General features: G+C 43.8%; 2 protein-coding genes and 1 long non-coding RNA gene across 3 annotated transcripts in view; all 3 read left to right on the top strand.

Moving 5' to 3' along the window:
• LOC311106892 overlaps positions 1-4,489 on the top strand; it is a 90,455-nt gene extending 85,966 nt beyond the window's left edge. Inside the window, exons 2-3 of the long non-coding RNA XR_014610364.1 lie at positions 2,995-3,135; positions 3,327-4,489. This is a non-coding gene — a long non-coding RNA (uncharacterized lncRNA). The remainder of the gene's footprint in view (positions 1-2,994; positions 3,136-3,326) is intronic.
• Positions 4,490-14,161: 9,672 nt separating this feature from the next.
• LOC311106891 (cysteine-rich protein 2-like) lies at positions 14,162-20,979 on the top strand. The gene is made up of 8 exons (XM_084149276.1): positions 14,162-14,374; positions 17,204-17,298; positions 18,133-18,190; positions 18,382-18,510; positions 18,661-18,729; positions 19,103-19,197; positions 19,899-19,956; positions 20,086-20,979. Exons 1-8 carry the CDS (start codon positions 14,332-14,334, stop codon positions 20,160-20,162), a joined length of 624 nt encoding a protein of 207 aa, XP_084005402.1. The 5' UTR covers positions 14,162-14,331; the 3' UTR covers positions 20,163-20,979.
• Positions 20,980-21,155: 176 nt separating this feature from the next.
• On the top strand, positions 21,156-23,800 carry LOC311106556 (retinol dehydrogenase 14-like). Its single transcript, XM_084148936.1, has 3 exons — positions 21,156-21,620; positions 22,130-22,356; positions 22,627-23,800. Exons 1-3 carry the CDS (start codon positions 21,267-21,269, stop codon positions 23,027-23,029), a joined length of 984 nt encoding a protein of 327 aa, XP_084005062.1. The 5' UTR covers positions 21,156-21,266; the 3' UTR covers positions 23,030-23,800.
• Positions 23,801-24,913: the final 1,113 nt, after the last annotated feature.

Here is a 24,913-nt window from a genome sequence, read left to right as displayed (position 1 = left end):
GCGGCTCCCATTACCTCGTTGCTGAAGGGGGGACCAGTGCGTCTGCGGTGGTCAGCTGAGGCGGACAGGGCTTTCAGTCACCTGAAGGACCTGTTTATCTCGGCTCCAGTGCTGGCTCATCCGGATCCCTCCTTGGTCTTCACGGTTGAGGTGGACGCGTCCGAGGCTGGGATAGGCACTCTACATTCTCAGCATTCAGGCACGTCACCCAAGCTCCGCCCCTGTGCTTTCTTTTCGAAGAAGCTCAGCCCGGCGGAGCGCAAGTATGATGTGGGGGACCAGGAGCTGTTGGCTGTGGTCAAAGCCCTGAAAGTGTGACATTGGCTTGAGGGGGCTAAACACCATTTTCTCATTTTGACTGACCACCGCAATCTGGAGTACCTCCGAGCGGCGAAGAGGCTAAACCCTCGCCAGGCAAGGTGGTCCATGTTTCTCACCCGTTTTGTTTTCACCCTTTCTTACAGACCAGGCTCCCAGAACGCTAAGGCAGATGCTCTGTCCCGACTGTATGACACGGAAGAGAGTTCCGTGGAGCCCACTCCCATACTTCCGGTGTCGTGTCTGGTGGCACCAGTGGTATGGGAGGTTGACGCGGACATCGAGCAGGAGTTGCGTAACGAACCCACTCCTCCCCAGTGTCCAGAGGGTCGTATGTACGTGCCGCTGGAGGTCCGCGATCATTTGATCTATTGGGCTCACACGTCACCCTCCTCTGGTCATCCTGGCATCGATCGGACAGTGAACTGTCTTAGTGGGAAGTACTGGTGGTCCACCTTAGCTAAGGACGTGAGGGTTTATGTTTCCTCCTGCTCGGTGTGCGCCCAGTGTAAGGCTCCTAAACACCTGCCCAGAGGGAAATTACACTCCCTACCCGTTCCACAACGACCGTGGTCCCACCTATCGGTGGATTTTATGACTGATCTTCCTCCCTCAAGAGGGAACACAACCATCCTGGTCGTTGTGGATCGGTTTTCTAAGTCCTGTCACCTCCTTCCTCTGCCCGGACTCCCTACGGCCCTACAAACTGCCGAGGCCCTATTTACACACGTCTTCCGGCACTACGGGGTGCCTGAGGATATAGTGTCTGATCGGGGTCCCCAATTCACCTCAAGGGTTTGGAGGGCGTTCATGGAACGGTTGGGGATCTCCGTTAGCCTTACCTCAGGTTTTCACCCCGAGAGTAACGGGCAGGTGGAGAGAATCAACCAGGAGGTGGGTAGGTTTTTGAGGTCGTATTACCAGGACCGGCGAGGGGAGTGGTCGGTTTTCCTACCCTGGGCAGAGATGGCAATAAACTCCAACCGCCACTCCTCAACTGACCTCACTCCTTTCCAATGTGTGTTAGGTTATCAGCCGGCCCTGGCACCTTGGCATCAGAGCCAGATCGAGGTACCTGCGGTGGATGAGTAGGTTCGGCGCTCGCAGGAGACCTGGGACGCTGCCCATGAACGCCTGCAGCGGGCCATCAGGCGGCAGAAGGCGAGCGCCGACCGCTACCGGGTCTGGCTCTCGACCCGAAACCTGCCCCTTCGCCTGCCCTGCCGGAAGTTGGGTAGGCGGTTTGTGGGCCCATTTAAAGTCCTGAGGAGATTGAACGAGGTATGTTATAGGTTACAGCTTCCTACTAATTATCGCATTAACCCCTCGTTCCATGTGTCTCTCCTCAGGCCGGTGGTAGCTGGTCCACTCCAGGAATCTGAGATACGGGAGGTTCCTCCGCCCCCACTAGACATCGAGGGGGCACCGGCGTACTCGGTCCGTTCCATCCTGGATTTGAGGCGTCGGATGGGGGGCCTGCAGTATCTCGTGGAGTGGGAGGGGTACGTTCCGGAGGAGCGGTGCTGGGTTCCTAGGAGGGATATCCTCGATCCCTCCTTGTTAAAGGAATTTCATCGAAATAATTCGCTCCCACTGTGTGTTGTGCGTGTTTGTTACTTGTTTCGAGTGTCGTTTGTGAGCGGGTTTGCTCCTCCCGGTGTTGGAGGTTTTGCTTGTTTCTTTAATATACAGTAAAGTCGATTTTCATTTAATTTTGTGTCCTGCGCTTGACTCTGGCCTACCGCATTCCACAGACATTCATGACAGCTGTGTGTAGCGGTTTGGCTTGGAAAGGTTTTTTCAGCTGGTCACATACAGCTGATGTGTTGTGCATTGAAGTCCACAAGCGAATGGACAAGGTGAGAGGAGGAGAGCGCATAGATGTGAGAAGGAATACAACTTGGCTCCTATGAAAGTGAACTGTGTTTACGTGTGATCAGGGATGTTTTCATTCTGCCGATTCTGTTGAAAAACGTTTCTTAAACGGAAGCAAACGGAACAAAACGGGGATAAACATACCTCAATTTGTCCAATAGAAACTATTGTTTGCAAACGTTGGACTAATGATAGGGAAAATTTTAGTATCATGTAGTAGCCTAAACCTATCACTGTTACATTGAACTGGGTGAATGAAATATGAATGACAGTCATCCAATATGCTGTAACACAAATACGTCCTACTTCATCTTAAACGGCACTGACCGCCACTGCTTTCCATACTGTATAGATAGCTAGCTAAGTGAATTAAATATCACCAGCTACCTAACTTCATATTAGCTAGCTATCTTGATGTATTTAATCATTGTAAAAAACAAACTCCAAATGCATTTGTAGGTAACGTTAGCTAGCTAACGGCCATGGAGGAGGGTGAAAGGATAGCAGCCCCAACTGTCAAAAGGGAGAGAGTAGACTATTCTGGATAGGCCTCCTTTAGCTCAGTTGGTAGAGCATGGCGCTTGCAACGCCAGGGTTGTGGGTTCGTTTCCCACAGGGGCCAGTATGAAAAATGTATGCACTCACTAACTGTAAGTCGCTCTGGATAAGAGCGTCTGCTAAATGACTAAAATGTCAATGTAATGTAGTTATAGTCCCTAGAAGTGAGGTTAGAGATAATAGTAACAAAATATTCAGTGTTGTCTAATGAAGTCTGTTTCTTGTTATGTTTTCTGTCCTCAGATACAGAGAGCTGTGAAAGCCTGTCTGCAGATGAAGAGGTCCCAATGAAGAGCAGTGGTTCTCAGTCCTGGTCCCGGGGACTCAAAGGGGTGCACACAGCTGATTCAAATGATCAACTAACTCATCATCAAGCTTCAAGTGGTATTTATGTATTCAGTTGTGATGCTATCCTTGATATGATCCTGCTGTTGTCACATGCTACACATGCACATCTATCTATCCAATGTAATCATGATTTGTTATAAGAGATGTTATACTTTAGTAATCCACAATGACCTGGTGATGTAAAAGTCTAATAATGACATTATCTTTCATATTCCTTGCAACTGGAGATTCCTTCAAAACGATTACCTACAGTTACCGTGTATGGCACTGCACGGTTGGGTGACCAGGGCCATCTGGGACTGCCTCGTGGGGGAATTCAAGTGTGTGTGAAGGCTACCTGTTTCCTGCATAACTTCATGAGGATGGACACGAGGACCAGGAGGGGACCTGCAGCTCGCCGCCGTGTTCCAGAGGAGAGGTCTGCTGCTCTGCAGGATGTTTCAAGGATGGGGGCCAACAACGCAGCACAGGAGGCAATCCGTGTGCACGAGATCTTCACCTCCTACTTCGTCGAAGAAGGTGCTGTTCCCTGGCAACACCATAGACTACACTATGCACAACCAAAGGCTCTTTAAAGAGTAATCCACATTGCAATAATAGTATTCTTCCATTTAGTTAGCTATGTCAACTGCAGTTATTCAATTCCCAGTTTCTCTCCCTTTAATTTCTACTTCTCAGGTGAGGGTGCTGTTTATGTAAGGGTGATGTTTGTACAAAAACAAAACAGGCTCTTTAAGAGTCACCCATATTGAAAAAATGTAGAACAATTAGACACCTTATAACCCACACCAACACACTTGTGTATCAATCTGATTGATGGATTGTGTTGTGCAGTAAGCAGGCTCAGGTGTATAACTGTGGCTCCTTCCACCTTCAAATAATAGGCAAGAGGACCAACCATGGAGAATAGTAAGACACTCCATTATTTCTACTTATTTAACTACTCTACACTGTTTGTCCTTGTGTGTCTGTGCATGTTTTTCAGTATAAAGTACTCCACCGCCATTTAGTGTGGACACTAGGTGAGGCCACACACACAGATTCCTGTTGAACACTGTCTCTTTAACTACCTTATTTTCTCAATAACAGTCTCTCTCCTTCACTTCATCCCTCTTCCCCCTTCTCCCTAAATCCTCTAGGTTATATCAGCTGTGTCAGTGAAGCCCTCCCGCATCTGAACTGGCTACATAGAGGACACAGTTAGATCAGAAGTGAGAGGTCACTTGGTCGGGTCAACAGGAAGTCTTATTAAAGAGATTCTTTACATTGAAATGACAGATAGAGATGTAGTAGTCCCAGAGTTAATGATCCAAGGTCAGTTTTGCATTTCACCTCCTGATGATTATGATGACTGACAGTGTTAGAATAAAAAAAACACAAGGCTTAATCATGCTACAATGAGGGAAAAAAGTATTTGATCCCCTGCTGATTTTGTATGTTTGCCCACTGACAAAGAAATGATCAGTCTATAATTTTAATGGTAGGTTTATTTGAACAGTGAGAGACAGAATAACAAAACAAAAATCCAGAAAAACGAATGTCAAAAATGTTATAAATTTATTTGCATTTGAATGAGGGAAATAAGTATTTGACCCCTCTGCAAAACATGACTTAGTACTTGGTGGCAAAACTCTTGTTGGCAATCACAGAGGACAGACGTTTCTTGTAGTTGGCCACCAGGTTTGCACACATCTCAGGAGGAATTTTGTCCCACTCCTCTTTGCAGATCTTCTCCAAGTCATTAAGGTGTCGAGGCTGACTTCAGCTCCCGCCACAGATTTTCTATGGGATTAAGGTCTGGACACTGGCTAGGCTACTCCAGGACCTTAATGTGCTTCTTCTTGAGCCACTCCTTTGTTGCCTTGGCCATGTGTTTTGGGTCATTGTCATGCTGGAATACCCATCCATGACCCATTTTCAATGCCCTGGCTGAGGGAAGGAGGTTCTCACCCAAGATTTGACGGTACATGGCCCCTCCATCGTCCCTTTGATGCGGTGAAGTTGTCCTGTCCCCTTAGCAGAAAAACACCCCCAAAGCATAATGTTTCCACCTCCATGTTTGACGGTGAGGATGGTGTTCTTGGGGTCATAGGCAGCATAACTCCTCCTCCAAACACGGCGAGTTGAGTTGATGCCAAAGAGCTCGATTTTGGTCTCATCTGACCACAACACTTTCACCCAGTTCTCCTCTGAATCATTCAGATGTTCATTGGCAAACTTCAGACGGGCATGTATATGTGCTTTCTTGAGCAGGGGGACCTTGCGGGCGCTGCAGGATTTCAGTCCTTCACGGCGTAGAGTGTTACCAATTGTTTTCTTGGTGACTATGGTCCCAGCTGCCTTGAGATCATTGACAAGATCCTCCCGTGTAGTTCTGGGCTGATTCCTCACCGTTCTCATGATCATTGCAACTCCACGAGGTGAGATCTTGCATGGAGCCCCAGGCCGAGGGAGATTGACAGTTATTTTGTGTTTCTTCCATTTGCGAATAATCACACCAACTGTTGTCACCTTCTCACCAAGCTGCTTGGCGATGGTCTTGTAGCCCATTCCAGCCTTGTGTAGGTCTACAATCTTGTCCCTGACATCCTTGGAGAGCTCTTTGGTCTTGGCCTCTGTGGACAGGTGTCTTTTATACAGGTAACAAACTGAGATTAGGAGCACTCCCTTTAAGAGTGTGCTCCTAATCTCAGCTCGCTACCTGTATAAAAGACACCTAGGAGCCAGAAATCTTTCTGATTGAGAGGGGGTCAAATACTTATTTCCCTCATTAAAATGCAAATCAATTTATAACATTTTTGACATGCGTTTTTCTGGATGTTGTTGTTGTTATTCTGTCTCTTACTGTTCAAATAAACCTACCATTAAAATTGTAGACTGATCATTTCTTTGTCAGTGGGCAAACGTACAAAATCAGCAGGGGATCAAATCCTTGTTTCCCTCACTGTAATTGTGATGAACTGAGCGAATATGGAATTTAGTAGCACTGTAATTCATTAATCATATGCTGTTTTCCCTAGTAGCACTGTAATTCATTAATCATATGCTGTTTTCCCTAGTAGCACTGTAATTCATTAATCATATGCTGTCTTCCCTGCTCCTCTGTTCTTATCTCTTCCCCTTTCTGTCTTTTACACTCTCACACCTCTCTCCCACCTCCTCTTTCTTCCTCTGTTTTTATAATGGACACCAGATGTGCATTGAAGTACAGATTGAACATGTATTTATAACATAATGTTACAATTATAATATTTATAATGCATGTATTATGTATTTATAACACTTGGATAATGAACTTCGTTCAATAAAGTGTTTCACATTCACATTCACGTGGTCCTCTGTAGCTCAGCTGGTAGAGCACGGCGCTTGTAACGCCAAGGTAGTGGGTTCGATCCCCGGGACCACCCATACACAAAAAAAAATATATAATGTATGCACGCATGACTGTAAGTCGCTTTGGATAAAAGCGTCTGCTAAATGGCATATTATTATTATTATTATTACTACATTCTCTACTGGAATTAGTTCACATTCTCTACTGGTTGAAATTAAGTATCTCGTTTGATGAAATACTACACCTATCCTGTGTCCTCAGATCAGTGCAGATGAAGGAAATTAAATATTGAGATTAACCTGTTTTAGAGTATTTGCATGATGCATAGGAAGTGTAGTGTAGTGTTTTTTTAAATTCTGTTTCTGTATATATGAATTACAAATCAGTCTTTAACAAGTTAAATAATGTGTTCTAGTCAATTGCATAGTTACAATGTGTAACCATTGATGCCCCAGGACCAGGATTGGTAAACACTGTTGAAGTGTATAATTGGAATACATACATGCAGACACAGCATCATTCAAATACAGGATGTTGATACTCCTGGTATTGGATATGACTGAAAGAGAATGTCTCACAGACATTCATACCTGAACCACACCTTTACTTACCAAGGTAGAGTACATGATCAGTGAATATATTCAATGTACAGGCTACAATGTGTGGATCTCATGTTTGGTAATATCTACATGTATATACGACTTGCATCCTTGGCACAATAAAGTTATATTAAACTAAATTCACAGGTTTCATTGATGCCATTCAGACTGTTTTGATGTCGATATAACTGACTATGATAGCTGAGGTTCATGGCTAGGTCATAGCTAGGTTCATAGCTAGCTAGCTAATATTGACATTATAATATTGACATGTAACAGTCATGTGTGTAACAGTAATTTTCTGCAGTTTCTTGGGGATTAATGATTAACTGGTGAAAGCAATTAAAACCACTGTTCTGAACTAATATTATACCAAAGATTTTAGGGTCCATACACAGATCGGCTACATAGCTAGCTACATCCATAAGCATACAGGTATTTTTATAATTCACTACACAATAAGACAGAAAATAGTTAGCTAGCCACGTTACTTCAGCTGCATTGCATGGCAAATATCAGCAAGGCAAGCTTACAAAATTGTACATCCAATTCGCAGTAAATGCTTTAGCTAGCTAGATTCTTTACATCCACTAAGAGAAATTGATGATAAAAAGTTTGTGGGGGCTGTTTTGTTAGACTTCAGTGCGGCGTTTTACATTATCGATCATAGTCTGCTGCTGAAAAAACATGTGTTATGGCTTTACTCCACCTGCTATATTGACCTGGCCCAGGTATCCTGTATGGATACAGATCTCATTCCGTCAGTAGAGGATGCCTGGTTGTTCTTTAAAAGTAATTTCCTCTCAATCTTAAATAAACATGCCCCATTCAAAAAATACAGAACTAAGAACAGATATAGCCCCTGGTTCTCCTCAGACTTGACTGCCCTTGACCAGCACAAAAACATCCTGTGGCGTACTGCATTAGCATCAAATAGCCCCCGCGATATGCAACTTTTCAGGGAAGTTAGGAACCAATATACACAAGCAGTTAGGAAAGCAAAGGCTAACTTTTTCAAACAGAAATGTACATCCTGTAGCACTAACTCCAAAAAGTTTTGGGACACTGTAAAGTCCATGGAGAATAAGAGCACTTCCTCCCAGCTGCCCACTGCACTGAGGCTAGGAAACACTATCACCACCGATAAATCTACAATAATCGAGAATTTCAACAAGCATTTTGCTACGGCTGGCCATGCTTTCCACCTGGCTACCACTACCCCGGCCACCAGCTCTGCACCCTCCGCTGCAACTTGCCCATAGCCTTGGTTTCTCAAATGACTGCCTCGCCTGGTTCACCAACTACTTCTCAGATAGAGTTCAATGTGTCAAATCAGAGGGCTTGTTGTCTGGACCTATGGCAGTCTCTATGGGGGTGCCACAGGGTTCAATTCTTGGGCCGACTCTTTTCTCTGTGTATATCAATGATGTCGCTCTTGCTGCTGGTGACTCTCAGATCCACCTCTACGTAGACGACACCATTTTGTATACATCTGGCCCTTCATTGGACACTGTGCTAACAAACCTCCAAACGAGCTTCAATGCCATACAACACTCCTTCAGTAGCCTCCAACTGCTCTTAAACACTAGTAAAACTAAATGCATGCTCTTCAATCGAACGCTGTTGGCACCCGCCCACCCGACTAGAATCACTACTCTCGACGGGTCTGACCTAGAGTATGTGGACAACTACAAATACCTAGGTGTCTGGTTAGACTGTAAACTCTCCTTCCAGACTCACATTAAGCATCTCCAATCCAAAGTTAAATCTAGAATCGGCTTCCTATTTCGCAACAAAGCCTCCTTCACTCATGCTGCCAAACATGCCCTCGTAAAACTGACTATCCTACCGATCCTTGACTTCGGCGATGTCATTTACAAAATAGCCTCCAACACTCTACTCAGCAAATTGGATGTAGTCTATCACAGTGCCATCCGTTTTGTCACCAAAGCCACATATACTACCCACCACTGTGACCTGTACGCTCTTGTTGGCTGGTCCTCACTCCATATTCATCGCCAAACCCACTGGCTCCAGGTCATCTATAAATCACTGCTAGGCAAATCCCGGCCTTATCTTCGCTCATTGGTCACCATAGCAACACCCACCCGTAGTATGCGCTCCAGAAGGTATATCTCACTGGTCATCCCCAAAGCCAACACCTCCTTTGGCCGCCATTCCTTCCAGTTCTCTGCTGCCAATGACTGGAACGAATTGCAAAAATCTCTGAAGCTGGAGACTCTTATCTCCCTCACTAACTTTAAGCATCAGTTGTCAGAGCACCTTACCGATCACTGCACCTGTACACAGCCCACCTGAAATTAGCCCACCCTACCTCATCCCCATATTGTTATTTATTTTGCTAATTTGCACCCCAGTATCTCTATTTGCACATCATCTCTTGCACATCTATCATTCCAGTGTTAATATTAATTGTAATTATTTTGCACTATAGCCTATTTATTGCCTTACCTACATAACTTGCTACATTTGCACACACTGTATATATATATTTTCTGTTGTATTTTTGACTTTGTTTTGTTTTACCCCATATGTAACTCTGTGTTGTTGTTTTTATCGCACTGCTTTGCTTTATCTTGGCCAGGTCGCAGTTGTAAATGAGAACTTGTTCTCAACTGGCTTACCTGGTTAAATAAAGGTGAAATAAAAAAATTAAATAAAATATTGTGGATACAGAGTTACCTGTCTAACAGAACACAGAGGGTGTTCTTTAATAGAAGCCTCTCCAACATAATCCAGGTAGAATCAGGAATTCCACAGGGCAGCTGTCTAGGCCCATTACTTTTTTCAATCTTTACTAATGACATGCCACTGGCTTTGAGTAAAGCCAGAGTGTCTATGTATGCGGATGACTCAACACTATACGTCAGCTACTACAGCGACTGAAATGACTGCAACACTTAACAAAGAGTTGCAGTTAGTTTCAGAGTGTGTGGCAAGGAATAAGTTCGTCCAAAATATTTATACAACTAAAAGCCTTGCATTTGGGACAAATCATTCACTAAACCCTCAACTAAATATTGTAATAAATAATGTGGAAATTGAGCAAGTTGTGGTGACTAAACTGCTTGGAGTAACCATGGATTGTAAACTGTCATGGTCAAAACATATTGATACAACAGTAGCTAAGATGGGGAGAAGTATGTCCATAATAAAGCGCTGCTCTACCTTCTTAACAGCACTATCAACAAGGCAGGTCCTACAGGCCCTAGTTTTGTCACACCTGGACTACTCTTCAGTCGTGTGGTCAGGTGCCACAAAGAGGGACTTAGGAAAATTGCAATTGGCTCAGAACAGGGCAGCACGGCTGGCCCTTGGATGTACACAGAGAGCTAATATTAAAAATATGCATTTCAATCTCTCCTGGCTCAAAGTGGAGGAGAGATCGACTTCATCACTACTTGTATTTATGAGAGGTATTGACATGTTGAATGCACCGAGCTGTCTGTTTGAACTACTGGCGCACAGCTCGGACACCCATGCATACCCCACAAGACATGCCACCAGAGGTCTCTTCAGAGTCCCCAAGTCCAGAACCGACTATGGGAGCCGCACAGTACTACATAGAGCCATAACTACATGGAACTCTATTCCACATCAAGTAACTAATGCAAGTAGTAAAATTAGATTTAAAAAACAGATAAAAAAACACCTTATGAAGCAGCGGGGACTGTGAAGCAACACAAACATAGGCACAGACACATGCATACACACACACGATAACATACGCACTATACACACACGTACACATGGACTTTGTACTGTAGATATGTGGTAGTGGTGGAGTAGGGGCCTGAGGGCACACAGTGTGTTGTGAAATCTGTGAATGTATTGTAATGTTTTAAAAATTGTATGAACTGCCTTAATTTTGCTGGACCCCAGGAAGAGTAGCTGTTGCCTTGGCAGCAGCTAATGGGGATCCATAACAAATACAAAAACAAATACTGTTTCACAAGACGACAGCCTGGTTTTCTGGTTTTCTCAGGAGTCCCTAAAACATTAAACAACACGAATTACAATTTCATACTCATGTCACAACGCCCATAAAGCTAGCTAGCTAGCTAGCTCGCTAATGTTAGCTAGTCAGCTAGCTTGCTAAAATAGCGATTTTCATAAATTAACTGTATGACAAAATAATATGCATAATCGTTTGTCTCTACATTAACTAACATATTCCTCTCAACTGTACATTTTTTGCATGATTCGTTATGACGTTATAATTACTTACATTTGCTTCCATCCTAGTATTTTTGTCAGCCATCTTTGCTAAAGAAAGTCTCCAGTGTTGGGTTGCATAGCGTCAAATTCGTCATGGGAACCACTCAATATGATTGGTCGTCACCCAGCGGTCGCCGCTGGTGATTTGCATAAAGTGGGGAAATACTGAACTTTTTCACCGCCTCCCACACCAGGTTCGCGCCGGCCAAAGGTCCCCCGCCCACTCCGCTTCTCTTCCATTGAACATTTATGGGAATCTGTGTTTCACCGCACGGCACCGGCAGTAGCGTACATGGGCTGTCAGCTACCTGGCAAGTTTAGATTTGTTTGGCGCTTGAGCCGTTCGCATACTTCGAGTGACACACCTGCTTTTTACTTACCATATTGGCTAACTAGCTAGCTAATACTCAGAAAATATATTATTGGAGGAGAGGAAGAGTAAAAGGCTTACTAGCTAGCCACAAAATGAAAACAAACTATTTAACTAGCTGACTAATTTGAACTAACTTTGGCAAATGTGCAAACGCTAGGCTACAAGTTACTATTTGCTCGTGCAAACAAATGTCTAAAATATAAGACATTCCACATTTGCAACATGTTTTCATCTATTTTTACTGTTCTACTAGCTAGCTAGCTACATGTGTTTTGTTGCCTTGACAGCAGTGTGTGACAGAAAAAAGTTTACCTTCACTTCGCTTTGCATTTTTGTCAAATTGGCATAAGGGGCTGTGATAACCACACCTGAGATATTTGAGAAAGGAGGAGTTAGCGATACCATTTGGCAATTAATGAAGGAACGTATAACGCCCCACCCAGCAGACTGTCGACCAATCGTATTCACGTTGTCAAGCCGCGTCACGCGGTTGCTAAGCTAATCGTCACGCAATCCCTTCTGAAAATCAGGGTATGAGTCGAAAACCTGCCTATTTTCCTGTCACGATTCCAAAGCAATATGATATTACAGAGAACAAGTTCATTATCTCACATCTCGGAAAATATTTGTAATGTTGTACTTTTTGTTCACGAAATTAATGCTAATGTTGGGTTTTTGAGCCAGCGCCCAATTTACTCTCATTCACTCCTTGGAGGAGATCTCCTTGTCCCAGAATCGCCCAGAATGCACTGCACTGCCCAATGACGACACTTGGGCAACGTACACAATGGGCTTTAATTCGATCTCAATGTAGTTTCCCATCTCCTCAAAAGTATCTCTAACCACACTGCACTGGTTCCATACTATGATGCCCTCTTTTTAGGGCTGTTCAGGTGCTGATGCATTTCTAATAAAGACAAAATAGAAAACAAATGACGTTCTTTCAAATGAAACACAGCAGACGTGCTATTGTGATGTGGTGAGACTGTCAAATAGACAGCAGCAGCAACCCATCACATATTAATTATACCCTGCTTATCATCTCTCTGTCTCCCTCTCCCTCTCTCTCTCTGTCTAGACCCCATCACTCCATCCATGGGCACCTGACTGTCTGAAAGTGAGGGTGCAAAAGATGAGGTGACCTCCCTCTGGAAATTATTGTATTTTTAAAACAATTTTCCTGCAAGTCTACACTGTTTCTTTACAGGGGGTTCCATATTTACTTGGGAGTCTCCGTCTCCCCCAGCCTGTCTGTATCAGTCCTGTCTATTGTTTGGACTGTAACTAGTGCAGGATGGAGGCCCATGAAAGGCCATCATGGCAGGGTTCTCCCGTATCACCAGAGAGATAAGAACCTCCTCTGCACTCAGAGGTTGACATGTCATGTCCCCAGTTAAAATAGAGGATGAGAGGGTCTGGTTGATAAGCTCAGTTGTAGGACTACGGGTGCTGTTTGCTCTGCCAAGTTCTCACCAAGGGGAAAGGGGCAACACTGGACTAGTAGTATTTGTAAGACTAACACATGTAACACCACATAGGGACACTGTTATTGTGAAGGTGTGGTGTAATATAGAGTGCATGGCAGACTAATTAGTAGAGACAGGACCATGAGGGAGATCAGTCTCTACTCAACAGAGACTGGGGAATGGAGCTCGGGTGAGGTCTGATCGTTTGCTATGGAGACCAACATTTCCCAAACAGACCAGTTACACCCATTCTTGGTTTCTGAGCCAAAACTTTGGTTCTGGACAGACCATTCTGGAAGTGTTTATTTTAAGATTAGTGCATTCCCAGGCTCCAGAGGGAAAGCAAGCGAGCTTCTGTGGAAAATAGCAACACCGTTTCCATTTACGTTGATGCTGTTTATGTGTGTTTATCTTATTATAAAAATAGAGCATGCATTAGTGGGATTTTAATGGACGGCTATTTCTCTTGGAATCAAATCAAGAGTCAAAATGTAAATCGTTGAGAATAATGAGGTGGACTAAAGTCCTCTTATGAGGCTTGTCTCATTGGTCATGCCTAATAGCCTTAGCTGAACCTCTGAATTTTTCGAAAATGTATTAATCTTTCCCCTCAACTCAATATCCTAGAGACTTGTAAGAGCATCACTTAACATTCTGTCTGAGTAGCACAGAGGTAGGAGAGCGTATCCTAACAACCACACAAAGTGGAAACAAACATGATGTCTGTTGAAAGATGAAGTGCGAGAGTAGTTGAACAGTCCCGTTAGCATCCAAAGTGATTAGTCAAGTTCAAATATAGGGACACCTGATATACAAGTGATTACATTGTCTCTCATTGAACGTATTCACTGTAAGCCTAAGCCTGCTGTCACATTTAATTAGCTCGCAAATATAAATAAGCACAGATATACTACTGCTACTAGGTATTATTTGGTTCAAATTTACATTTATGTTAAATTAAATGGACTAGGTTCAAGTCTGCGGTGCAGTGGCCAAGGGAGCAATATATGGTATTGGGACGGGGCCAGAATCAGCAGCGTAACGTCAGCGTAAAGGAGGGGCTGTGTAAATTTCGCAGAATAATGTAAGGAGGATGCTGTCTGCTGTTTCCACTTGCCCATCAATGAAATCTAGCTTGGAAATAGCCGATTGAAATTGCTGAATTTAAAAGAAAAAGGATATCATATTCCCTAGGAGGCATTAGTCCAGAATATAATTAACATGGCATCGAAATGTCCTAAATGCGACAAGACGGTTTATTTTGGTAAGTGCATTTTTCATATGATCATGCATGTCCTTCCATGCGACCCAACCCCCGCCCCCCCCCACCACCACCCCCCGAGTCAGTGTAATGACTATTGTAGACACCGTTATTTTGTCTAAAATAGAGTTTATCTGAGCCAACTGTTGTAACGTTATAATTATACAGGAAGCCTATTAGCCTATAGATTGGAGGAAGGCCTAATAGGCAGTTGTACTGCCATTGATATATTTGATCAGAATGAACCAGTAGTAGGCTATTTACTATAGGTATGGGTCAGCCTAGCGTGCCTATAGAGACTAAACCAATTAGGCCGGGTCCCTAACTGTAAATGACTTCGGAAGTTATGTGTGGTATAGACTACATGTGCAGTCTTTGTGTTGATTGACAAACCAAAGCCATGCCCTTTCAGGTGTGATCATTTATTCTTTAATGAGGTCATATGGGAAACCTACTGTATGACCTCATGTAGCTAGTGGCTATACATCGGTTTGGAACAGAGAACATATTCGTCATATCAGTCCAATAAAACGCCAGCGGAGCAGACGGGTAAGGGCGCACACCATTTACCTGCAGCTGACCTGTTGGGTTTTTGGAGGGATATAAAGTAAAAACATCCGTCCCAGATTAGCCTGTTTACAGTAGGCCTATTCAGGGAATGTGTTCGTAGTTTTAAACAATTTGAGATAGCCTTTAGCCTAGCTGCGTGGCAAAATAAAGAGATTGAGCTAAGCCAATTAATACGGTTAAGGCTATTAATGTTGCTGCGCAGATAGATAGGCCCTATACCTTGCATATAAATTATTAATTCGTAGCATATGTGTGATGGATAGACTTTGCCCTGTTCTATCTCTGGATAACAATAGGATTCCCATTTCAGCACTAACTGTCATTGACAGCTCCCAGCCTCCGAAATAATTAAATGGAGTGGAGCAGCGCGTGAGCCTTCCGGCCAAACCGCACCCTTAAAATGACAGAGCGTGCGTGTAAAGTCTAAGACACTTTAAAAGAAAAGCAGATTCAACATGTTGTCTCATATGGCCAATCCAGACCCGTTGGTCTAGCTATGTTGAAACTGTTAATGATTCAATCTAGTATCTTACATTTCTATCCCACTCCCCTGTAAAAGGAAGCCCCTATACACCATGGTAAAAAAAATACATAATAATAATAGTTTTGATAGTTCTTCTTAGACTATAATAGACTATTTTTTGTTAATTGATGAATTGAAAACAGAAAGCAGATGGTACTTGCTTCTGATGTTCTTTCTTTTTTGTGTATGATAGGCAGTGTGTCAGAATGCAACCTCTGGAAACCTTGCAACACTTTTCACTCATCTTGAAGCATCTGTTTATTTTGCCTAATTAGTCCCCAAATGGGCAATGGTTTGGGTTTTCCATCTGGTAATTAATGATTGAATAAATACCTGGTAGAATATTACTTGAAATCTGCTCGCTGTCTGAGACATTGAAAACTAGCATCTTAGTACTTTCACTTATGGAAAGGTCCCTTAGAATTTTCCCCTCTGAACCATACTTTTGTAGCCTGTCACTCTCTTTGTGTTTGTTCCCATTATTTACACACTGCCCCTTTAGGCTCCTAGTTCCTTTAGTCCCTGTCTGCTTGACAGTGTTTACTTCTCTCAGTCTTCTCCCACTCTCATTATGAAGTACTGCATATTCTGTCTGAGTCCCTCTGCCTCCGGAGTTTAGATGATGTGTGTTATGTAACTCCCAGTCTTTGATTCAGGCCCCATGAGTTCACCTCTCTCATTTTAACATTGTAATCTGGGTCGTTGCGTAATCGTCATCACCCATATCTCTGAAAGTGTACTGACTTCGTGGGTAATTTAGTGTTGCCCGTTGCTGTCCTTGAAAGCTACTGATAATAAAAATCCTCACTCCTCTCTGACTGTCAGAGTTATAGGCTGTCCCAAATAGCACCCTATTCCCTATGTAGTGCAATACTTTTGACCAGAGCCCTACCTGTGCCATGGTCAAAAGTAGTGCACTACATAGGGATATATAGGGTGCCGTTTGGGATGCAGCCATAGAGTCCTGCTCCCACACTGCCACTGGATGGATCTCATCAACAGATACAGGAAGAGACATAATCACATATTGTACCAGAGGGTAAACAAAATACCCCAAATGACCCTTAATTATTTTGAATGAACAAACCCCACAGCCTTCTTTCTCACTTTCTCACCCTGTCTTTATCTCTTTCTTGCTTACTCACTCTTACTCTTACTCTCTCTCTCTCTCTCTCTCTCTCTCTCTCTCTCTCTCTCTCTCTCTCTCTCTCTCTCTCTCTCTCTCTCTCTCTCTCTCTTCTCTCTCTCTCTCTCTCTCTCTCTCTCTCTCTCTCTCTCTCTCTCTCTCTCTCTCTGTGTGTGTGTGTTTGTGCGTGCATGCTATGCTTGTATAGCTGGGAAAAGTAGAGGGGGAGAACAAGAGAGAGACTGAGAGAGTGAGAGAGTGAGAGAGCGAGAGAGCGAGACAGAGAGCGAGCGAGAGAGAGCGAGAGAGACCGACAGATAAACAGAGACAGACAGACAGAGAGAGAGAGTGAGAGAGAGGGAGTAGAGAGGGAGTGAGAGAAAAACCCCTGAAGGACAGCACAAAGTGCTCACCGCCTCTGACTTAACTGTGTCTTTCATTAGTGACATGTCCTTTTGGGTTCTATGAAGAACCCTTCCTACTGAACCAGCTCACTCTGTAGCTAATTATACTGAATTGACATGTCCATTTAAATGTGTCAATTCAACTACAAATGTCAGTTTCCTGTACAGTAATGTAACCAGTATCTACCCCGCCCCCCTCCTCCCCACAGCGGAGAAGGTGACATCTCTGGGGAAAGACTGGCACAAGTTCTGTCTGAAATGTGAGCGTTGTAACAAGACCCTGAACCCAGGGGGCCATGCTGAGGTAAGAGGAGTCAGTAGCCTACACTCTTAGAAAAATAGGTGCTATATAGAACCTTGAATAACCCTTTTTGGTTCCAGGTAGAACCGTTTTGGGTTCCATTTGGTTCCTGGAACCAAAAAGGGTTCTACGTGTAGCAAAAAAAAGGGTTATCCTATGGGACAGCTGAAGAACCCTTTTGGAACTCTTTTTTCACACAGAAACAGTCAGAAACCGCAGGGGGCGTTGTGTACAATAGAGAGCAGTAACTAAGAGGACATTTTGGCTCTGTTCCCATAGATCTCTGGGAGGGTTAGGCCAGTTACGAACAGTAATGTACAGGGACCTAGGCCAGTTACGAACAGAGAGGATTAGCTTCTATTGAACTTCATACATGGTACAGTAGGCTACTAAAGTGTGGGGTGTTATCATGTGAAGTGTGCAGTGGATCTAAAATCCATTGGTTTCCACTCTTTTTTGTTGCATGTTTCAAAGATCCCTCCAAAGCTACACCAGCCATTTAAACTCAAGTCAGTCATGTAGCATGCAATGCTAGAATGGACGTCAATAGGGGCGGCAGGTAGTTTAGTGGTTAAGAGCGTTGTGCCAGTAACCGAAAGGTCGCTGGTTCTAATCCCTGAGCCGACTAGGTGAAAAATCTGTCGATGTGCCCTTGAGCAAGGCACTTAACCCTAATTGCTCCTGTTAGTCGCTCTGGATAAGAGCATCTGCTAAATGATTAATTATAATATGTTATAGTGCAATTTTTCCTGAAGGTTATACCAAGATCCACCCCAACACAGTCCAATGTGTTTGTTCCCAGATACTTCTGCACATTGTCTTTCCCTCTGTTCACAGCATGATGGAACTCCGTACTGCCACAAGCCGTGCTATGCTGCCCTCTTTGGACCAAAAGGTGAAATTCATCAACTTTATAGCCGGCAATTATTTAGTTATGTGTGCTTTATGTGCTTATAAATTTTTTTGTATTTATTCACAGTAAGCCTATAAGATAGGCCTAATGTATGCTTTTACAGAGAGACTTATAAAAGGAAACTATGGTCAATGTGTTTGTATGCGGACAGAATTAAGTGTTTCTCTCCGTAGGTGTGAACATTGGAGGTGCTGGCTCTTATGTCTACGAGGCTCCTGTCAACGATACCCCTGCCAGTGTTTCCACGGAAACAGAGGCCAAACCTGAGGAGAAGAAAGCTCATGCCAGAGGCCCAGTGAAGGGTAAGCAACATGGAAGATAGTGAAGGACGAACTCAGAAAAGAGTAACAGCGCTACTGTAGTGTTATTATATCCCATATGAAGGTAATAGTCAGTGTATTTTCACCACTGGTTGTAACAAGCCTATTCTTCTCAATCTCTTTTTGACACAGCTGCAAGCTTCTCAACTTTCTCTGGAGAACCCAGTAAATGTCCAAGGTGCAGCAAGACAGTGTATTTCGGTACGCATGTTATTGCCCATGCCATATTGTAGCGCTTATGTGTGCGTTTCTGTGGATGTGAGTGGGTGTCCAGAGGAATATGGTGACTAGCTACAGGAGGTGGAGGAATGTTGTTTCCATGGTGATATGTCTGACATTGGTGTGTGTGTGTCTGTGTCTGTGTGTGTGTTTGTCTGCGTCTGTGTGTGTGTGTGTGCGTGCTTGTGTGTGTGTGTTTGTGTGTGTGTGTGTGTGTGTGTCTGTGTATGTGTGTGTGTGCGCGTGCTTGCGTGTGTGTGTCTGTGTGTGTGTGTCTGTGTGTGTGTGTGTGTGCGCGTGCTTGCGTGTGTGTGTGTGTGTGTGTGTGTGTGTGTGTGTGTGTGTGTGTGTGCAGCTGAGAAGGTGACGTCCCTGGGGAAGGACTGGCATCGACCCTGTCTGCGCTGTGAGAGATGCAGCAAGACCTTGGCCCCAGGCAGTCACGCAGAGGTGAGAGACCGTAAGCGGGCGGGTACATTTTCACATACCCGGAATTTGACTTAGGGAAGTGGTGCTGCTAGCAAAAGACAAAATATACAGACAGAAAGTATTTACACATAATCTACATACGGTATACAGTACCAGTCAAAAGTTTAGACACACCTACTCATTCCAGGGTTTTTCTTTATTTTTTACTATTTTCTACATTGTAGAATAATAGTGAAGACATCAAAACTATGAAATAACACATATGGAATCATGTAGTAACCATAAAAGTGTTAAAGAATCCCAAGAGTGTGCAAAGCTGTCATCAAGGCAGTGGGTGGCTACTTTGAAGAATCTAAAATCTAAAATATATTTCGATTTATTTAACACTTTTTTGGTTACTACATGATTCCATATGTGTTATTACATAGTTTTGATGTCTTCACTATTATTATACAATGTAGAAAATAGTAAAAATAATGAAAAACCTTTGAATGAGTAGGTGTATCCAGACTTTTGACTTGTACTATATATACAGTCCATATGCCCTATACTACACAGTGTGTGTATATTGCAGTGGGAATGCAGTGTAGTGCAGTAGTTCTATTTCTATGGCCATAGATAGATACAGTATTTCTATGGCCATAGATAGATACAGAGGCCTGTAAAGCTGTGGCAGGAACTGTCTCAGTACAGTAAATTATATTCATTACATTCTGTTTCAGCATGATGGGCAGGCCTACTGCCACAAACCATGCTACGCCACCCTGTTTGGGCCCAAAGGTATGCTCACTCACTCAAAACGTTCTTCCTCTTAACCCCATGAAAGATAAAACACCTTATTTCTATGGTTTACGTGTATTGTGATATTTCATCACCATATTCTGATGTCTGTCTATTGTCCCATTCCAGGGGTGAACACTGGCGGTGTAGGGAGCTACATCTACGATGAACCCAGCGCTGAGGCAGAGACTGAGGCCCAGCCTTGAGCTTACCCATACCCACCTCCACCCCCACCCAGACCTCTTCCACATTGGCTCCCTCACCCCGGCCTTGTTACTAACCCCAGTCTTAGATAGACTCACCCTATCTGTATTTCCAACCTCTGCCTACACGGTCGACTATGTTCACCCATGCCCTAATCAACTAGTAGTGTCTCCTTTACGCTATTCAGCATCTACAGAAGAAGAAAAAAAAAAGTGTCAAATAATACATATTGTAGGCCTAACTCACAGGGATGGATATTTAGAATGTTCTGTTGTATTTCTATATTGTTTATATCTCTATTTTGTGTACTGAAATTCACATGTATAGCTAGCTTCTCCCTGTGAAATGCACAGCAGGTTCATGGGCGTCCCCTTCCTCGTTGTTCATGTCTCTCCAAGACGCCAAATGTACAGTACACTGTGTATTAAATGAAAGTCACCGTATGGTTTGACTCTACACAATACAGCACAGACCTATAGGGAAAGATGATGGGGTGGTAGGCCTACTGTTTGTCATTCTCTGGAAAATAATGTCATTTGTTTGTGCACCTGTAAAGACATGGCAGAACACAACTGCCATGTTGATTTCCAAGCTACCCGCTACGGGCCTTTTCAGTGTTTTCTTGCCAAGTTCACCCTGCAGCATAGAGACAGAATAGATAGATAGAACATATGACTGCTAGGAATGTGCATTATTATTAGTCTATTGTTGTTGGTGATTGATTATGTTTTGTACTTTGGGTCTTTGAGCACCAAATGTGTGTTATTGAGAAGAACAGTGGTCATCAGAGGTTTTCTACAATAAAATTGTGAGAACATGAAAGGTTGTTTTGTGTCTTATTTGGGGAAATATGTAAGGGTTCTACTTTACAGGAAGCTGTACATGTATTACATATGGGTAGATACAGTCTAAATTCAGTGTACAACAGACCCTTACATTACATCACCAATGTCTACCGGCAGGGTGCGACTACTCCTTATGTAGCGAGGTATCATGAGCACATGAGCATGTGAAAATTCTGCAAAGCCTTGTGGATGTTGTTGTTCTTTTCCTCGCTCACTGTGTTACATAAATATTTTAAGTGAAACATAAAAGTCATCGCTTTAATGTCAGCTGCGATTATTGTGGCTGCTGTTGTCGGCGGTGGAATACTGCTAATTGTTCGCCGAATGTTCCCCCGTAAGAAAGCAGTCGAGTTGCTACGGTACCCGGCCGATATGATGCGGGGAAAGACGGTAATTGTGACCGGGGCTAACAGCGGCATAGGGAAGGCCGTGGCCGGGGAGCTGCTCAAACTCCAGGCCCGGGTGATCATGGCCTGTCGGGACCAGCAGATGGCGGAGGAAGCAGCGCAGGAGATCAAGAAGCAAGCAGGGCCAGAGCACGGAGAGGTGGTGATCAAACACCTGGACCTCGCCTCACTTCAGTCTGTGAGGAGCTTTTGCGAGGAGATCCTGAAGGTAAATGTGCATTTTGCTGAACTTTATTGGGGCCAGTCTAGGCTAAATAACTATTGTATATAAGGCAAAATTGTGTAAATGTCGGATCCGCGAAGATAAAAGACTGATGCAGTGGAATATTCTGTTGTTTGAGCTATTGGAGGGTATCGTCTCGTTCATTCCATGACCATCATACAGTGGCTGTGATGTTTTGTAATGAAGATTACCTTTCAAAGAGCCATGGTGAGCTGTCCAACGTGCTGAAACAGTCACATGTGCACAGTCAGTTTGCGTTTGTTTACAAAAGCTATCAACATCAATTCAGTTTTAAAGGGATTACATTTAGAGACAAGGTCTTTCTTATTAAAATTCCTTCACTTGAAATCACTTGCATTGATTGTAGTTTCTTACACATGATAAATGGAGATATAGAGACCAACATGACACAGTCATCCAGCCACCACTAAGCAAAACCCCTCCACTAATGGTACATTATGTGTGTCTCATACATGCTTGTCTGCCCCTGTTAGGAAGAACAACAAGTCAACGTGCTCATCAACAATGCAGGCATCTACCAGTGTCCCTACACAAAGACAAAGGAGGGTTTTGAGATGCAGCTGGGGGTCAACCACCTGGGTCACTTCCTCCTCACCCACCTCCTCCTGGACCTCCTCAAGCGCTCCTCCCCCAGCCGCATCGTGGTGGTTTCCTCCAAGCTCTACAAGTATGGCAGCATCAAGTTCGATGACCTCAACAGGTGCGGTTGGTTCATGTTATGTTGTGTATATTGTGTTTTTACCTGGATCCTATTCATTAGTGCAGACTGTAGCAAAATGGTTTGCACTAAAAAACAAAACAACTATTGTTTATTATTGGACAATAGTTCAAGTTAGTCCTTCCCTGTTTCGGTCAGTTTTCCTCCGTTTGGGCCTAATGAACACAACCCTTGTGTAATGTCTGTTGTGTTTCTATGGATGATTCTCCCCTTGAGGGATAATTATATTTTCTACTTCTATTGCCACTACAGTGATAGAAGCTACAACAAAGCCTTCTGCTACAGCCAGAGCAAGCTGGCTAATCTGCTCTTCACCCACGAGCTGGCCCGGCGCCTGGAGGAGGAGGGCGTCACCGGGGTAACGGTCAACGCCCTCACCCCAGGCATCGTGAGGACCAGGCTGGGCAGGCACATCCACATCCCCTTCCTGGCCAAACCTCTCTTCCACCTGGCCTCGCTGGCCTTCTTCAAGAGCCCACTGGAGGGCGCTCAGACGCCACTCTACCTGGCGTGTTCGCCCGACGTGGAGGGCGTGGTGGGGAAGTGCTTCGCTAACTGCGAGGAGGAGGAGCTGATGCCCAAGGCGACGGACGATCAGGCGGCCAAGAGACTGTGGGACCTGAGTGAGACCATGGTGGGGATTAAAACTCACTAAGAGACCTGGGATCCAGACTCTCGCATAGAGACCATATGAGAGACTTGCCCTGGGAATCAAGTGAATTGGGGGATGATTGATTGAGACTGTTTGGGGTTTCATTGGAACTGGGGTCAGTGGGTAAAGTTTCCACCGTTTTTAATTAACCTCGGTGTGTGTGTGCGTGTGCGTGTGTGTGGGTGCGTGGGTGTGTGTGCGTGCATGCGTGGACGTGTAATTGTGTGAAGTGCAAATGAGGTGTGGATGGAGTGTGAGTGTGATTGGATGTGTGCATGCAGAGTGCTAATACTGTGAGCAATGTGCCTGTGAAACTGAGAAGTGCAGTCTTCCATGAATGTGTAACTAAGTATACCAGTTCCCATAGGAACCTACTATTCTATCTACTGTACTGTGTTCACCAGTGTTCACTCAATCACAAGTTCACACAGTCAAAGTGGAGGGGAGCTAATTCCCAGTAGCGATTATCAAAGGGGAGCTGGACTGTCATATTTGCTTTTACCGAGTGCTAAAATGATTGGTTATAGTGCTATAGAAATATCCCCGGAGTTGTTTGAAAAGCGAACAGGTATCTAGTTCAGCAGCTGTATATAATTGTGAAGGCAGCTAAGATCATGCATACTGCAGCATTCACTTGGCAGTGGGAAAAAGGAATAGGGGACTGGTTGTGTTGCGTTACCTAATCCAGTTTTCCTCTCATGAGGTGTTTGAAGTGTAAATTCGTTGCCTACTGCTGTGACAGGATGGACGGGAACAATAAAGTTGACAATGAGATTCAGATTCAGTCAGATGATGTTGATGCTGTGGTGGCTCCTTCCTCTGGATAGATGTTATCGCTCAAGTAATTCCCTTTTCGCTCTAGAGTGAGTGAGTGAGCGGTGGGGGAGTGTGTTTTGAATGTCAATGCGGAGGTATGGCTAATGCCTTGAATTAGATAGTCGAACAAAATAGTCGACAATCCAAAGATCATTTCTCTACACGTGTGTATGTGCGCACACACACAGTTTGATTTGAATGCTTTTAAAACCATTACAGTGACATTGTATCTGGGATATTTTTAGCTAAATTACATCTTCTTTTTTTTCACACACACCAACACTAAAATAGTTGAGGCAGCCTTGGAGCATTTAAATGCGTAGTTTGTGCTTTATTAGGTTAAACGAAACACAACAGAAATATAGAAACATGCATCATGGTGTGATAGTAACAGGCATGCGGTTGCTTGATGGGGGTATGGGAATGAGAATCTGATGTAGAAAGGGACAGGAAAACTTCTCCAAGGGTTATAGAGAAAAAAATAACATTGACGGGTAGGACAAATGTTTACATCTCAAAAGAAGTCCATTGGTAACAAAATAATACCTACATCGAATGGTCTCTTTAAGTGCTCTGGATATTTTAAAATCCTGTCAAAGCAAAAACTGAACGAGTGGACTGAGCTGCACTCAAATGGGTTCAGCCTAGGGGCATCTGTATTTTTTGTAAAAACACCTAGTACTGCAACTTTAACCCATTCACCAGGCCCTTTACTGTATAGTACTGCAACTTTAACCCATTCACCAGGCCCTTTACTGTATAGTACTGCAACTTTAACCCATTCACCAAGCCCTTTACTGTATAGTACTGTAACTTTAACCCATTCACCAAGCCCTTTACTGTATAGTACTGCAACATTTACCCAGGATACCCCATTGGTCATACATATTTTATTCTGCATAAATGCAGCACACTTTTCAGCCTGTGATTGACAATACACAAATCTATACGTGTAGTTTAGATATTCCTCTGAATCTTCCTTGACTATTCAATCCACATCACGGAAGTTCAGCTTTAAAGCGTGATTGAAATTTAAAGGCAACGTTCCCGCTTTAACGGAGGCTGCATTCG

This window comes from Coregonus lavaretus (assembly GCF_964263955.1).
Source record: "Coregonus lavaretus genome assembly, chromosome: 31".
Classification (NCBI taxonomy): domain Eukaryota; kingdom Metazoa; phylum Chordata; class Actinopteri; order Salmoniformes; family Salmonidae; genus Coregonus; species Coregonus lavaretus.
This window is presented reverse-complemented; position numbering and strand designations above follow the sequence as displayed.